Genomic DNA, 16,509 nt, shown 5'->3' with positions numbered 1-16,509 from the left:
GGATTCATTGCATGGTTAGATACATTTACACTGACGGAGGTGTGTCACAGCCCAGGCTGTAGCCAGGATCTACCCTAACGTCAGCTGAACGCCATCCAATCAGAGCCCTGTAAATCTGTCTTACAGAGGGATTAATAAAGTTAAACTAATGACAGGTGTTATTAGTTGCAGTGACGCCCCATTAGATGCTAAATGACAGTCCACACCATGATGGGAGCTGGGTGAACTCTTTCAGTGACCAGCCTCAGATTCTCAGATTCTCTCCAATGGCTTTTTGTATTATTGTGTAACTTGGGTCATCACGATGGGGCTTCCCCTGTTTGCACTGGCAGGCAGAAATCCCCTGCACAGCCTGCAACTCGCTGGAAAGAAAGAAAAGAAAATCTGGCACTTATTGATTACTGTAGGCACATGGAGGCTGATCAATACTGGACCTTTGCTTATTCCAAAGAATAAAACAGTTCTAATAATAATAATAATAATAAACTTTATTTATAAAGCACACTTAAAAACCAAGGGTATGCCAAGGTGCTTAACAAGTAAGATGGAGTATAGGAGGAGGATAATAGAAATAGGACCAAAGCAAGTACTAAGTATGCAAGCAGATAACTGTCACTGATACATAGGAAAGCAAGTTCTAATGTGAATATATGAGACGGTCCTGTCTCAGACTTTATCCAGTTATTTGGTCTCTACTGTCTGAAGAAGCACAAGGTAAATGTGCTGGGTTCATGACGCTCCCAGCATTTTGGCCATCATCATCATCATCATCTTCTCATTTTGAAACCACACATGGTGAGCGAGGGAGGAGAACGAACCTGAAGCTAAATAAAAGTAAGTGGTGGTGCAGACTACAGCCTGCTGAGGGAAGGTGTGGTGTGTTTATACCTGAACTCAGGTAAGTGGCAGAAAGCTGAGACAAATAAACCAATAAGAAAAAGAAGAAATCACTCAAAGATCAAACGAGAGGCTCTGAGCTGCTGGGTGCTGCTGTGTTTGATAGTGTGCACCGAGAGAAACAGTCCCAGCATGCTTTTTATCTGCAAACTGTCGGGTCTGAGCCCCGACAAACAATCTGTACAACAAAAGAATCATAGCAAGCTTGAATATTTCTGTATGTGCATCCATAGAAACAGGATTTCACAGCATGTAGGTCTGTTAGCCTGTGGGGTCCAAGCAGCTAGCAGCCTGGGTTAATGTTCATACTGAACAGCACTGGTATGCACATCAAGGCACCTGTGTGTAAGGAGCTCCGGCTCTCTGAAACGACCACGCTGCCTGTTTGTTTATTAAAGATTACCTGGACCAATCAGACGGCTGCTTGGACAATGTTTTTTAACTGAATCGACCACAATGAAGCATTTTGCTTTGTTTTCTTCCTAAACAAACATTCCAACACAAGGACTTGAGGCCATGTGTAAAACACGTTGGTAGTGATATACTGACGTGTTGGCCACGTCTGAAACAGTCGAATCAAAGTCTTTGCCCGTGTTCGACACAGGAACCGCATTCACACATTTGCCACTCACGGGTAGTGTTTGGGCTCCACTTATTTATTCTTGTAACACTTTTAACACTTTAGGTCACATCTATGCAGGAACACAGGAAAGAGTTCGAGACCTTTGAAACACCATCAAGTGAAAAACAGCATCTTGTGTAACAGTAAGATGAATATAAAAGAGCATTTACAGTACACAGAAAACAAGGTGTGCATGTGAGGAAGTCAGCATGCTGTATACTTCTTGTTTAAGCTCCCACTTCCTAACTTTTGTGGAAAACTGTGAAACACTTGTTGAAATTTTAGGGGAAAGTCCCCAAAATGAAACGCGGTGATGTCGTTCAGAGATTTCAAAAAGAAACATTCTGGGTTTTTCGCTTAAGAATAATAAATAAATACAAACACAGACAATGGAGGTGGTGCGACTTTATCCCCGCAGCATCGGGTGAAACCGTTTGCTGACACCAGCACACGGACCGAGCGCACTTCCTCCTTCACTCAGCTCCGTGCATGCGTCATGTGAGGTGCCCAGTCAGTGGAACCGCAGCCGCTTCTCCGACACAAACTGCTGCTCTTCCTCTTCAGAGAGCCGGTTTCCTTTCACGCTGTAGAAATACAATCAGACTCCAGTCATGCATTCACAGGGACAACGTTAACGACGGCCCCACGTAACCTGCAATTCACTCTGTGGATGCTGTCAAAGACGGGTGACGGGGAGAAGCTGGACCTAGTGTTGTAGAGGGCATCTCCCTGCTAGTCTGGGTCCAATGTGGATCCAGCTCAGCTCCAGATCGAGGAGATCAACACGTCCCCACCACCAGTTACTTCTGGTGGCGTGTACTGGCCCGACACTTTAGCTTATACTGTGTTTTTCTTTCATTCATCATCTGTAATATCTCAATAGACCTTTTACTGATGAATCAATACATTCTGTCTCCGCTGAACATCTGAATGATGTTTTTTCTTCCTCCTCAGTAATAAAGAAAGCAGAAATTTCCTGGGTTTTTTTACTGAACCTGAAATGACTTGGGACAGCTTCATTCCTCTATTTTATTCGCTCGCTGTCTGTTTCAACAGAGAAATGAGGGCCATCAGCAGAGCTACACCCTTTGAGCCTATTTACGTGCTAGTCCATTATTGTAGGGTCTACCTTACAGTAGAGGCGCCTGATGATCAGATCAGTGGTTCTCAAACTTTTCACAATGAGTACCACCTCATAAAATCTAACGTACCACCCTTATGACCCGCATTAAAGTACAGTAGTGTGTACATGAGACAATTTTATTTCTTATAAGAATATTATTTATCTTAACTGTCATAAACAGGATGTGACATGATGATAATAAAAACATCTGTACCGCATTAAACCATCACAGCAGGTGGGATATCCAATCTTTAAGTCAGTGGTTCCCAAACTTTTTTTGCTGGGCTCCCCTTTGTTTTACATGAAAAATGTTTTGCTCCATTGTGGTTTATTTCACTGCTCAAACATTTAGTAAATAATTAAGCAAATACAAGTAATCTGCAATAAATGACAGGCAGTAATAAAATAAACTACTAACTCTGTTACGCTGCGTCCGCACCTGCACGGGTGATTTTGAAAACGCAGCTGTTTCGTCCACGTAAACGGCGTTTCGAATCACAGAAAACGGAGATTTTCTAAAACTCCTTTTTTGCGTTTCCGTGTGGACGAGGAATACAGAGTTCGTCACGCAACGTCAAAGGTATGAGCCTTTTTCACGTCACGCTGTGGCCACGTTATTGTTTACATGGGATGAATTGCAGAATAGCAGATAGAGACAAAATACTGTTAATCTGACTGTCTGCAGGTTTACACGCAGTTACTGTCCCTCCATTTACAAAGGCAGAGGCGTCACGGTGGGATTATTTTACGTGTAGTTGTTTTTTCCTGTGTAATAATATTCAACATTGCTATCAAATCAAAAAATGCCTCTCTGTGCAAAATGGGTTTAAACACATAAACAGCTGTGGGATCCTGTTTGTCCGTGATTTGAAGAGCCCAGCGCTGCTCCTGACGCAGGGGAAACCAGTCCTGCAGGGAGACCTACCTCGGCACCTGTGCAGGTGAAGCCAAAGGGAAGATTTGCTTCACCATGTTTTCTAGTCTTTGGCTTAGAATGAAGTTGGTTTGGAAACATATTCAGCGACGCTTCATCTCCTGCTTTGTGTTTCTGTGGGCGCCCCGTGCTAGCAGTGTCCAAGCGTTGTTTGTTTTTTTTCCCCTTTTCACACCGCGCCCCCCCTGCAATGGCTCTGCGCCCCCCTTAGGGGGCGGGCCCCACACTTTGGGAAGGTCTGAGCTAGCCCAACTTCAGTAACCCTGCAAACATCACTGCTGTTTAGTTTCCTGTCTTCGTTCATGTTGGAAGTGATAGCAGAGCATTCAACAGCCTCACAGTTACCGATCCGTCCCTAACTAGCTTAAGTTTGTGTCCAGAATAAGTTGGACTTCAAATAATCACCCACCCTCTGCTTGGTCTGACATAACCTTGAGGGGAGAACAAAAGACCAAGATGTCAATTTGAACTGATGCTCACCATATCTCTTTGAGTGCTTTGTTGTGAGCGAGGGCCTCAGCGAGCTGCCTGATCCCTTCCACAGTGAACCGGTTGCTGATTAACCTGCAGACAAACAAGCAGTGACTTACAAAGGACACTGAGCTGTGTAAGAGCTCCGATCCATGCTGTGTAAACGGGGTGCAGACTGATGCTGTGTTGTCCTCACCACAGGTGGGTCAGACCAGTGTTTGCCTGAATCATGTCAGCCAGGTGTGGAGCTGCATCATCGGTCATTTCATTCTCCACCAACCTGAAAAGCACAAACAGTAACGGCACACAGCCCTGAGACTGTAGTCACTCTGGAGAGGCAGCATTGACACTGACGTAGCTCCACATCCATAAGGTCAACCATGCATTTAAGCGCTGCGCTGCGAGTTCAGGTGGCGCATCCCAGCTCTCCTACATTACTGATGTCGACTGGGATAATACAGACTGCACGTACCAGAATATCCTGAGTGCCGTGTTCTCTTTCAGTGCTTCAGCCAGGCCCCGCCCACCTCTGGATGTAATGCAATTGGCCGACAGACTAGAAGACAAAAAAAAAAAAAAAAAGAGTAAAGATTTTAATCAGTAAGTCTGAATGGGCGTTTTTATTTTTGTGCCGTTTTTATAACTTCCTACCTGAGGTTGGTGAGGCTCGGGTGGTTCCTCAAAGCTTCTCCAAATGCTTCTGCTCCCTCATCGCCGATACTGTTGCCCCACATCCTGCAAAAATGCACAGAAAGCCTGATCAGGCACCTCGTTACCAAGTCCTTCCTCAAATGTTTGCAGCTGGGCTAAACAACACAGCTAAAAATGCCGCTCGGTGGGATTTCTCTCTTTGTCACATCTGGTTTCAGTCACCAGGGTTATTTCTGTTGTGCCCAAACGCTCAGAATAAATGCTAGAAACTTCCTCTGTCACCATTAAAGCTGCATTTTTACTTTGTTTCTTACGCCTCAGCACTTTGCTGAATTTCCTGGATGAACACTGAATTCTTACCCAACGTCGAATATTGACGAGCTCTTCTTTATGCCGTTGGCCAGATGCCTCCCACCAACACTGGTGATCTTGTTTTTACCAATCCTACAAAGTAATGTCAAAGTATTCAAGGTTAGTAATGTTAGTAATGTTAGTAATGTTAGTAAGGTATGTTGGTTTTTTCCCCAAATGGAGATATTTTTAACTTACTTGAGAACTCGCAGTTTGGGGCATTCTTCGATGATCTGAGCAACAAGCCTGGCTCCAACATCTGTGATGTTATTGTTGTAAAGCCTGAGGACACAAATGTAAAAATATAAATCACTGTGTGTTTTTGGTTTTTTAAAAAGTGATTCAGACAGGTTTTGGAGAAAGTGGAATAACATAGCGAGCTGCTTCATGCAGGCAACTGAAGCTGCGGTGCGTTATAGCACATTTAAAGGACATCAAGTGTCGGCGGAGTGCTGAACAGAGGGATAGTATCCTCAAATAAAAAGAATTACAGAAGATAAGATGAAAACATTATTCCAAACACTGTAAGACATCCATAGTTGTTTGTAAAAGTATATGTGTCTATATAAACACCAACGTCCTCGCTGACACCAAACACTCCAGCCCAAACTGAGCAGTTTTCTAACTCTGCCTCAGAAACATCAGCAGTGCTGCTGCTGCCTGCATCAGCGTCAACCCCTCCACCATCCCAGCATCCACCTGGATCTACTGCGTGATGAGCTCTCTTATCTTTAATGATAAGAAAACTGAAATCGTGGTGATTGACAGCAATATTCCTCGCGGCCAACCTCGTGATGCCTTTGGTTCGCTTGCCAGTTCCCTCTGATACTGTTAGCAATTTGGGCGAGTTGCTGCACAGCTCTTTTAAATTTGATAAACAAGTGTCTGCTGTAGATCTAGTTTCTACCAACTGCGTCTCATCTCCAAGACCAGGCATTACGTTCCGCATAAGGACCTGGAAAAGCTTATTCAGGCCTTTGTGACCTCTGGGCTGGATTACTGCAATTCCCTTTATTTCGGTCTTCAGTCTGCTCTTCTTCACAGACTGCAAACTGTTCAAAAATGCGGCGGCACGCCTTCAGACTGGAGCTGGGAGGTTTGCCTCTGTTACGCCTGTTCTAGCTAACCTGCACTGGCTACCCATTAAATCTAAATTAAAATACTGCTGCTTACTTTAAAATGATCAACAACACAGCGCTGAGCTACCTTACTGAACTCCTTCGATCGTATATTCCTGTTAGAGCACTAAGATGATCTACTCAGTTACTCTTGGTGCAGCCAAGATCTCGGCTGAAGTCTAGAGCTGACCGTGCGTCTGCCTTGGCTGCACCTGATTTGTGGAGTAACCTACTGCTATCCAATCATTTAAATCACGGTTAGAAACCTATTTATTTAACCTTGCCTATCTGATTTCTTGACTTACTCTGTTTCTCTTTTATACATATCTTTTTTTGTGCTTTTGCTTTGTTTTTATTTGATTTGCATTTCATGCTATTCCTGTATCAGTGACACTGACCTGTTAGCATATTTGGTACTTTGTTGGTCTTATAATATTTATGTTCTATTTTCTGTCTTTTTTGTTAAGCACTTTGGTATAGCGTTGGTTTTTAAATGTGCTCTATAAATAAAGTTGTAGTTGTTGTTGTTGCCACACGTGGCTGGAGTGATGAGCTCAGAGCCTACAAACCAAACCAAGGATATTTATTCACTGTGGCCTGTTCAACGCAGAACATGGAAGTGGATCCTAAATGTATCACTGAACAAATCCTGTCACAACAGCAAAACCTACAGACTGTTGCAGGCACAGTGAGCCAACCCGTTGTTTAGTAACATCTCTGAACCTTGGCAATGTGAAACAGGACGTGTCGAGCACAGAGCGCTTCTGACTTACTTATTTCGCTCAATGACACAAATCAGTTTATAACTTTATACAACTACCACCCAGATAACTGGATCAGAGAGAGTGTGAATGCTGAGTGAGAGCAGACAGTGCTGAGCCTTTACTTTCAGATTCCTCCATGCTGTGTTTGCACTTCCACATCATTAGCAAACAGTGCACTGCTGCTGAAGTGTGAAGAAGTGAACATACACAATGTAAAACTGAACTGAACAGACTGGGCCCCTGGGCGCTACTGAGGTGTCACCGATCCAAAAATCAGATCAGTCGCTCCCAAATGTTGATGTAATCACATCCAGCACCCTGATATAGTCTGTTGTTACGACAATGACTGGCTTTACAACGTTTACTCACCCCAAAACCTCCACAACTTTGTGTTTGCACAGCTCCTCTGCAAGAATCTCGATGCTGCTGTCGGACAGGTGATTCACACACAGTCTGCAGGGGAACACTTTTATTAGAGCTCAGAGTTAAACGAAGCACGTGTTTGAAAGCACGGCCGTACTCACCTCACTACGGTCATCTTGCAAAAGGAAGGCTTGAGCTGCTTCACCCCATAGTCGCTGATGTTGTTGTTATCCATGTCGAGCCCCAGGACTTTCTGACGGTGCTGCAGCACAAAGTTCAGGGCGGTGCAGTCACCCGAGTACACGTTACAGTAACCCAGCTTGATGAAGCCGGCCGTGATGCCTTTCGCCGTCATCTGAGCAATGTCTTTGCTTCCCGTCTCGAATATGCACCTCAGCATCCACAGGAAGTTGGGCAAGACGTGAACTTTCTTGCCTTCCTGGCCGTCGTAGTGGGGTAAGCCACGCAGGTGCAACTTGACACTAGTGGAAAGGTACGACTTCAGCAGGGCCCGTTTCTTCTTCAGTAAGACGGGAGACACCAGATGTCCCATCAAGCCTCTTTGACTCTTGGACAGCAGGCCGCACAGGAACAGATTAGTGAACTGCAGGTGTTCGTTGGTTGCAAACGGCTTCTTTTCACTGGGCTTTGAAGAGCTACTTATGCAGGAATCAAGAGGCAGACAAGACACCTTCCTTCTCCTGCTGCACTCTGTGAAGAACTTGAGGATGGAGCTGGCAGCAGCCTGCTCGTCCAACACCAGAGCAAAAGCCGCCAGGAAAGACTGAAGGGTGATGTGGAGGAACTCAAAGGTAGCGGAGCTCCCGCTGGCACCCTCCTCACTAACAGGTCTGAGAAAGCCGAGAGTCAGATCTTCCTCCATCACACCACACTCACTGATCTCCTCTTGGCTGGAAATGAAGCTGCCTCTCTCCATTCCCTGCAGCGCCAGCTTGGCAAACACAGCAAGAGGCCTGAGCCCTGCTTTGAACGTCTCCGAGGTGCAGCGGGTGCTTTTCTTCAGCAAAGACGGAGCAGGTGTAGCAGAGCGACTGAGGAACACTTCGGACAGCAGGAGGAAGATGTCGGTGAGCGTGATGCAGGTTTCGGGCAGATGAAAGCTGTCGTGCATTGTGTGCAGGTGTCCAAAGCTCTTAAATACAATCCAGCAGAACAGCGGGGTGGAGCACAGCCCACAGAGGTGGGGGCTGGCATCCAGCTGAATGGACACCAGCTCTCTGTGCTCCTGCTCCTTAAAGTGCAAATCAGTGTAAGTCTTCAGGTGATCTGGGGAGAACCCACGCAGAGCCACCTTCTTTCTGATCACCCTGCTTTGGATCTCAATCCCTGTCCGGGCCGTCAGCACTTTTTGAGAGCCCTTGAGTAATTTCCCACAGAGCAAGCTGATAAGCAGCTGGAGCGGGTTGGCCTTATCCTCCGGTGAAACCACCTCAGGCAGGTTCATCAGGTCGACGTCCTCCTGAATCTCATCGTAGCCGTCAAAGGTAAAAACGACTTTCTCTGGGAAGCGCAGGATGTAATCAAACACTTCATTGTCTGGATCGTGATCTGGGTAGCAGTTGTGCTTGAACAAAAGGTCTCTGAGAGAGATTTGTTCTGCGTCCTTGAAGGTGCTGAACATCCTACAGCGAAACTTAAAGAAGAAGACGGCATCCGTCTGCAACTCTTTTATGGACCAGAGGTTCTGGAGCTTCTGCAGAAGGATGGATTTTCCCACACCAGCGTCCCCCATTACGTAGATGATTTCACCTTGGGGGTTGAAAGCTGCGTGATCTCCCAGGAGCTGGTCCACACTCTCTAAGAAGCCCAGGCTTTCGTTGCAGTCATTTAGCAGTTCCATCACAGTGTCAGTGTAGAGGTCCTCCAGCCGCGTCTCCTCTTGCTGGCCATAGGACATGATGAAGCTGGTGTCCCGGCTCATGTCATGTCTTAACTTCTCACAGTATCTGCTGACTTAGTGCACATTAAAAAGTGTCAAAGCTTTGATCGAACTCATTCTTAAACAGATCTAGATCAGTGCATCTGTGCAGGATTCACAGCACTTCACTGGTTCCACATGCTGCCATGTTACAGCCTGATAACAAAGTAAATTCCAGTCAAGTTCAGCTCAAATTCCTGAACACAGTAGTCCATAATGACTGAAAAAACTCAGAACTGGTGCAAATGTATTGAAAATAAAAAACAAAACTTGACATGTGTAACTTTTTCCATGACACTCGGGTGCATCCTGTTTCCACCGTGGTAAATTCAGCTGATTGGGCATGGTCTGGCACACGGCTGTCTGTTTAAGCATGTCAGTGCCAGCCATGAAGTCCAGTGAACGAATCATCTTCAGGCCTCTGAGACAGCATTGCACAGTGAAGCACTGTGAATACTTTCCAAATGCACTGTAACTCACAACACTACCACAATGACAGCAGGTATCCCAGCACAGCAATACTATGATCTTCTAATCTAACTGTAGAAGACAAAACTCCTCTAGAAAGGCAAAAAAGAATTATGCGCACTAACATAGCTATTCAATTTTCCATGTGTTCAAGTTTACAGGGGTAGAGAACGCATAAGCATGGGGGGAAATCTAGAGTTTTATAAGGAGGTGTTGTTCTTTGTAAGAACTACAAAAAAGTGAAGCAGAGAGAACTGAGGGAGTGGAGTGTTTACAGCCCGAGTGCCGCCACTGCTCAGCTGTTTCATAAATGACCAAAAATAGCAAGAAAAGTGGATCAGATTAAATAAGAAAACACAAGAGCAACTGGCCCAGTGTGAGAAAGCTCCAAACGTTTAAATAAAGACTGACTGCTCATCTTGCAGCGCTGCTGTGTGTGTGTGTGTGCGTGTGCGTGTGTGTGTGTGTGTGTGTGTGTGTGCGTGTGCGTGTGCGTGTGTGTGTGTGTGTGTGCGTGCGTGTGTGCGTGTGTGTGTGCGTGCGTGCGTTATCTGTAGCTACAGACGGGGGATTTCTTCTGGGTTTCTAAAGAGAAAAAAAGTGTGTTCTTTATGATTTCAGTGCACCGTGTTTTATTGGTCATCACATGATTTAAGGGAGAATTGCAGCGTGACGTTGACTGGTTCCAGGTAGGGAAGCTTTTGTGTGGCTTAATTACATTTAGTTAAACTTACATGAAATTTAGACCAAAAGCCTGAAAGTATACAAACAAAAGTTAAAGATAACTGATATCAGTTCAAATGAATAATAAGGTAAAATGTTACAAATGTGTCCAAATGTGTTTAATGTGAAAAGAAATCATAAAGAATAGTGTGCCCACCTAAAAAATGGCTAACTGTCTGGATATTTTGTATCAAATACTGTTTTGCGACAGAGTGCAGGTTGCCTTCTGTTATTAGTTGTTTCTTAGATACTGGCTTTAACCACTGCGTTAGTTACTCTAGCTTATCTTACTGTATCTGTTACCCTGTTTTATCCACACAGAAATAAACTGTGAGGGCTGACAGAGCTGCTTTACAACGTTTGTCTCATGTCCAGCTAAATCATTTACTTTTACAGTGCATGTTACATCATCTAAATCTGTGAAGTGGGCAGAAATGTGCACGAAATTGTGGCATCACTATTAACATTTAAGACCTTTGCATACTGAACATATTTTGCTTTTCAAGTGCTTTTAAGATATTCTGAGACTTGAGGAGGTGGTAAGGCTGCGCATGTTTCATGCTCTCACAAACAAAAATTCTACAAGTTCAAGTGAAAAATAACAAATAAAACAGCTTTAAGTCAATAACACTCAGGGACTCCTTTAATCCTGCTGCATCAGCCTGATGGTTACTGTCGTTATTCATTTAAAACACCCACATACTCTACACATAACTTCAGTCACTCAAAAAAAACTCGCTGGTTTCTACAATTTCAGTTTGAATTATAACTACACTTTCTGTATAATCATGTAGAAAATATACTGTTACTCTTGTTATAGATTCTTATATTCTACCATAACGGCTCAACTGGTAACAGCAGACTGACTTCTTACAGATGTGAGAGCTGTAAAGTATGAAAGAGGTCAAAGATAATGACACCTACTTGGATCAGTGTTAACCACCTTCATCACTGCTACATCTTCACTTGGGTTGTAGTTGATCTCTTCCAGCCATGGCTGCAGGTCTATGTATGCATCACATACTTTATAAATTATGAAGATGAAATAGTCACAGGCCTCCTCCCCTTTGCACTGGACCAGCTCCAGGACTTTGCGCACCTAAAAAAAAGAAAAAGAAATCATGAAAGAAATTCAAATTTATATTTAAAGTTTTTAAATTGTGAAGTATGTATGCAATCTACTGACCTTGAAGGAGAGGTCAGAGGTCAAATGTCATTTTATACAGTACTTTCGATATATTCACAAAACACACAACACCTGTAGGAATGATAGCTGTCCACCAATAAATTACTAAGTTGACCTTGAAGACCTTGATGGACGATAGCTGACGTGGGTCGTTAGCATGACCTCACCCTCCACAGCGTTTTACAAACACACAATCCAAACTTTTCAAGCTGTCACGTTTACACACAGAGTGATGACACGCACACATGCAGACACTATCACAAACATCACCTCCTCGGTGAGGCAGTCAGGAGTCGTATTCAGAGATTTTTGAGCACAGTTTTTGTCTGGGATCTTCTTTTTTCTACCTGATCAGCCTTGGTGGCAGTTTGCTGAACAATCTCAACATCCTCCTGACAGAAGAAGCCACAGGTGAACAGGTTGTCCAGGATGCACTGAATGCTCCTCAGCCTGGTCACGAGCAGCTCTCTGTGGTAGGTGAGCAGGCTGGAGCACGGCACCCTGGCTTCTTTTATCTGATCCATATTTACAGGACAACAGTCAGCTCTGTGGAACAAAAGATCAGAAACGACACTGCTGACAGCATTTCAACATCACATGGAAAGTTTCTTTCTTCTCCTTCCTTATTCTCAAGGGGGTCACCTTTGTGACTTGCACATGACACAGATGGTCACACCCGATGCCCTTCCTGACACAGCCGTCCCAGATATTTCTTGAACCCTGTCATCACCCTTCGTGTTTGGAACACGTGCTAACCATGTAACCACTGTGACACGATTTTTGCTAAATCAAATGGACAAAGTGAGCAACAGGACTCACACAGGTTCACTTCTTATCATTTGAAACTGATGACAATTTAGTTACAAAATTGCTCGAGTACAAACAGCAGGGTCTCGTTCGTGCTTTCAGCCGAACCTTTGTGTGAATGTAAGGACTGTTTTATTGGCTCCTTTCTTTTAAAGCTGTGTTCAGAGCACTTTAACAGTTCAGACTAATTGCCCTTTTCAATATCAATAAAGTCTGATGACTGATTTTTTCTGTGTGTAGAAAAGAAATCCAAGTCAAAATATGCCAAATTGCTTGTTTTCTTTAGTCCTTATCTGTCAAAAGCTGTGGTCTGCACCATACACACCAAACTACAGCACAGAAAGGACATTACTAAACCCAGATTACTATGAACCAGTTCATCACCTATCACTATTTTTTTTTTTTTATTTTTTTTTTTTAACTTTACCCCTTTTTGGCCAGTCAACTAACTGTTAATTCAGCAAGGGATACACCAAAATATCAAATATATACTAAAATATCATTACATCAGCAGGTTAAATTACAGGCCAATCAATAAAGTGTCTTTAAGATTAAAAATCAAACATTGGTATCAAAGGATATTGCAGACATTGGCTATTTTTTTCTTCCAAACACACAGATTACTCAGACATGTTATGTGTAGTTATTTATTTCCTGGTTTATGCTCCAGCCAACTCTGCTGGATCAGCTGGTTGTGTTTTTGTCTGTCCTAAAATGTTTTTGTAACATGTATTTGTTTGTTTTTCATAAAAAATGTCACCTAAAAGAAAATTAGCTAAAAGAAAAAAAAACATCAGCATCTGCCAATGTCATCACAGAGATACAGACACTGTAACCCAGACCTTCCCAAAGTGTGGGGCGCAGAGCCATGGCAGGGGGGCGCCGGATGAAAAGGGGGGGGGGGGGGGACGCTTGGACACTGCTAGCACGGGGCGCCCACAGAAACGCAAAGCAGGAGATGAAGCGTCGCTGAATATGTTTCCAAACCAACTTCATTCTAAGCCAAAGACTAGAAAACATGGTGAAGAAAATCTTCCCTTTGGCTTCACCTGCACAGGTGCTGAGGTAGGTCTCCCTGCAGGACTGGTTTCCCCTGCGTCGGGAGCAGCGCTGGGCTCTTCAAATCACGGACAAACAGGATCCCACAGCTGTTTATGTTTTTAAACCCATTTTGCACAGAGAGGCATTTTTTGATTTGATAGCAATGTTGAATATTATTACACAGAAAAAACAACTACACGTAAAATAATCCCACCGTGACGCCTCTGCCTTTGTAAATGGAGGGACAGTAACTGCGTGTAAACCTGCAGACAGTCAGATTAACAGTATTTTGTCTCTATCTGCTATTCTGCAATTCATCCCATGTAAACAATAACGTGGCCACAGCGTGACGTGGAAAAAGGCTCATACCTCTGACGGTGTGTGATGAACTCTGTATTCCTCGTCCACGTAAACGCAAAAAGGTTTTTAAAAATGTGTGCGTGTGTGTGCGTGCGCGCGTGCAAGGGGCCGTTCCCTGCAGGTTACCGTTTGCGGGGTAACTTTCCGATTCTGACCACACGTGAGCAGCCTGCATCTCTGAGCTCGGTCTGAAACACAGTGCATGAGTACCGGTGGCTGCATTTCACAAATACTGTAAACACACAAAGGCTGGCAAGAACTTGTCTGACCTGCAGCTCTTCAAACGCGGTTTACAGATTTATCACTTCCGAAGTTCGTGCTACAAATATCTTTCGCATCTTTAGTCACAAAGTAACACAACATTCGGGCGTATTTTCCCGCTTTTACCCTCAATCCTGGAATGGCTCTGTTTTGTTTACGGAAATACCAACCTAGTGAAGAAGAGTCCGTAACTGGCATGAACGCTTAGCCTCTACCTCTCTTCCCTCAGCCGTGCTGACCCTGTTAAAGAGCACCTGAAAGGTGCCAATAAGAAAAAATGATGTCTCCGAAGTTCATTGCAGCCCACAGAAAAGTTAGCCGTACTGGACGGTATCGTAGGTACAGAACCATAAATGAATCCTACCATTGTGCTGGGTCCACACCAAAGTTACAGCCGGGTTAGAAAAGAAAACTAAAACTTCTGTTAAAATGCACGACAGCCCATTAGGCTACAGTTAGTGCCTGTGCCGCGCCCCTTAGAAAGCATCAGCTGTAGCCACAGATGCAGGAAGTAAAAGCGCTGTGAATGGATGCGTCATTTCTTCACGGGGTTTCTCAACCTATGCGTGCTGCGTTCAAGGTCCCGCTAAAGCTGTGGAGCCCTGCACGTTAGTATGTCCACCCATCTCTCTCTATTTTTAATTCTCTTATCCAATTGCTGGAGGAGAGGTGACGGGGTGGTGGTACACCTTGCACACGTCGTGTAAGTGTATCTATGAATGAATGCATAAATCCATAAATCCATGTGTAAATAAGCCCCAGTTTAAAATCTTTAAAATGAAATAAATGTGTTACAACTTGAATAAGAGTCAACACTATGACCAATGTATTGTATTGCATATCAGCTGAAGTTGAAGTGGGGCTTCTTTTATAACAGGCCTGCTAATTTGATTAACTACAACTATCACTGTCGCCGTCCTCTCAGGCGCGTGGTTGGTCCTGGGCGTTCTCCTCTCTGCCTCCTCGTGTTTTTCAGTAAACTCGGATCGCCCAATAAAAATAAATATTTAGTAAAGGAAAAGTGCGTTCAGACATCTGATTATCACAGCGAAGTCACATCGGAAACACTATTTTGACCAAGCTACCCACCACAGCAGGTTGATAAAGCGCCCCCATGTGGCCGCCGTTACTCATCGTCACCTGCGCGCACAGTCTGAGAGGAGGAAAACACACCCTGACTGTGAGCCGACTCGCCTTACTCCTGCTTCCATCATACTTTTAACATGTAAAGGTAGCTGGTGGAAGAGAGAGCAGTGTGTCAGGATTAATGTGATGAGCATTCTGGACTGTGATTCTGAATAGAATTGGTAAATTATTCTGCAGTTCAAGAGTAACATCCTCAGTGATTCATCAACAACTTCTAACTTATGGTAATAATTATAATAAATTATAATAATATTGTGGAGGTATGTAAAGATGACAGGAGAGGTCTCAGTGTGGGCCTAAGCAAACGGCCAGAACAACTGAACCTGTGAGGGAGAGAACTGGCAGAGGAAGGTCCATCCTGTGAACGAGGCTGGTGTAGGCGAGCAGGAAAGGCAGGAGGAATTTGAAACGCTGGCGGTTGGGGGGATGCTCCTGGGGGGCGACCTGTGGAACCGCTCACATTAGCTTACGGGTTGTATGCGGTTGTGTGGTGGACCTTGGCCCCCAGTCCATAGCTGACCAAAGCTCTAAAACGAACTAAAACGAACGAACAACATGCACATGAATGATGATGAAGAACGGCTCCAGGGGTGCCTTGGTGTGTTTATGAACCTTCGCGAGCTGGCATGGAATGCACGCCACCGCCCATTCCTTCACCGATTTGTGAAGGCTCGGGCAAACAAACTTAGAGCTGACCAGTTTAACAGAGGCCCGGACCCCCGGATGAGAGAGAGCATGTACCGAGTCAAAAAAAACGACGACGCCATAAAACGGGAACTACCGGGCGAGGGCGGCTGGTGGAAACGTCACAGACCAGGAGAGGGCCGCCGTCCTGCACAGGTCTGTCCTCCAGTATGCGCGGATTTAAGCGCGAGGATGTCGGGGTCACCGCTCAATCTTTGGACATTGTATGGGCTCAAATTGTGGTCATAAATATTTTGTACTTGTAAATCAGGATTTGTATGTGTAAAAAGATTTCTGTGTGGACTTAGCCAAAAAATACGTGTGAAACTCTGCACTCAAGTTTCAAGGTACAGCTATGAAATTTGACCCTATTTTTCTTCTTTCATTTGATTGGCCAATGTCATGTCAATCACAAATTTAACTATCCAATCAGAGAACAGATGGGTTTGGCTATTGGAGGACAGGAGATGGATCACAAAATAACCGTAATGGTATAAGCACATGTACTCAGTCTTGGAATTGATGAAAAACGGATTTTCAGCAGATATTTATGAATGCTCATTAAAAGATTAAATGACCTTACAGGCCGACAGGTTAACC

General features: G+C 44.4%; 1 protein-coding gene across 3 annotated transcripts; it reads right to left on the bottom strand.

The window, feature by feature from the left end:
• Positions 1–467: 467 nt before the first annotated feature.
• nod1 (nucleotide-binding oligomerization domain containing 1) lies at positions 468–14,621 on the bottom strand. 3 transcript variants are annotated; one of them, XM_040034902.1, is made up of 13 exons: positions 14,444–14,621; positions 14,250–14,333; positions 11,958–12,156; positions 11,349–11,523; positions 7,456–9,268; positions 7,301–7,384; positions 5,248–5,331; positions 5,059–5,142; positions 4,699–4,782; positions 4,520–4,603; positions 4,244–4,327; positions 4,057–4,140; positions 468–2,103 (listed from the first exon to the last, which is right to left on the bottom strand). In XM_040034902.1, exons 3-13 carry the CDS (start codon positions 12,132–12,134, stop codon positions 2,031–2,033), a joined length of 2,826 nt encoding a protein of 941 aa, XP_039890836.1. In that variant the 5' UTR covers positions 12,135–12,156; positions 14,250–14,333; positions 14,444–14,621; the 3' UTR covers positions 468–2,030. The 3 variants fall into 3 exon arrangements, with proteins under 3 accessions (XP_039890836.1, XP_039890838.1, XP_039890837.1); XM_040034904.1 differs by lacking the exon at positions 14,250–14,333; XM_040034903.1 differs by lacking the exon at positions 14,444–14,621 and having other exon boundaries at positions 14,250–14,437.
• Positions 14,622–16,509: the final 1,888 nt, after the last annotated feature.

Source organism: Simochromis diagramma, unplaced genomic scaffold (genome assembly GCF_900408965.1).
Source record: "Simochromis diagramma unplaced genomic scaffold, fSimDia1.1 OVJJ01000084.1, whole genome shotgun sequence".
Classification (NCBI taxonomy): Eukaryota; Metazoa; Chordata; class Actinopteri; order Cichliformes; family Cichlidae; genus Simochromis; species Simochromis diagramma.
This window is presented reverse-complemented; position numbering and strand designations above follow the sequence as displayed.

Excerpts from the sequence above, each read along its gene's own strand:
- nod1 (XM_040034902.1), bottom strand. The coding sequence starts at position 12,134 with ATGGATCAGATAAAAGAAGCCAGGGTGCCGTGCTCCAGCCTGCTCACC. Across the intron at positions 4,783-5,058 it reads TCGTCAATATTCGACGTTGG|GATGTGGGGCAACAGTATCG; the intron begins GTAAGAATTCAG and ends GCATTTTTGCAG. Across the intron at positions 4,141-4,243 it reads ACTGGTCTGACCCACCTGTG|GTTAATCAGCAACCGGTTCA; the intron begins GTGAGGACAACA and ends GTTTGTCTGCAG.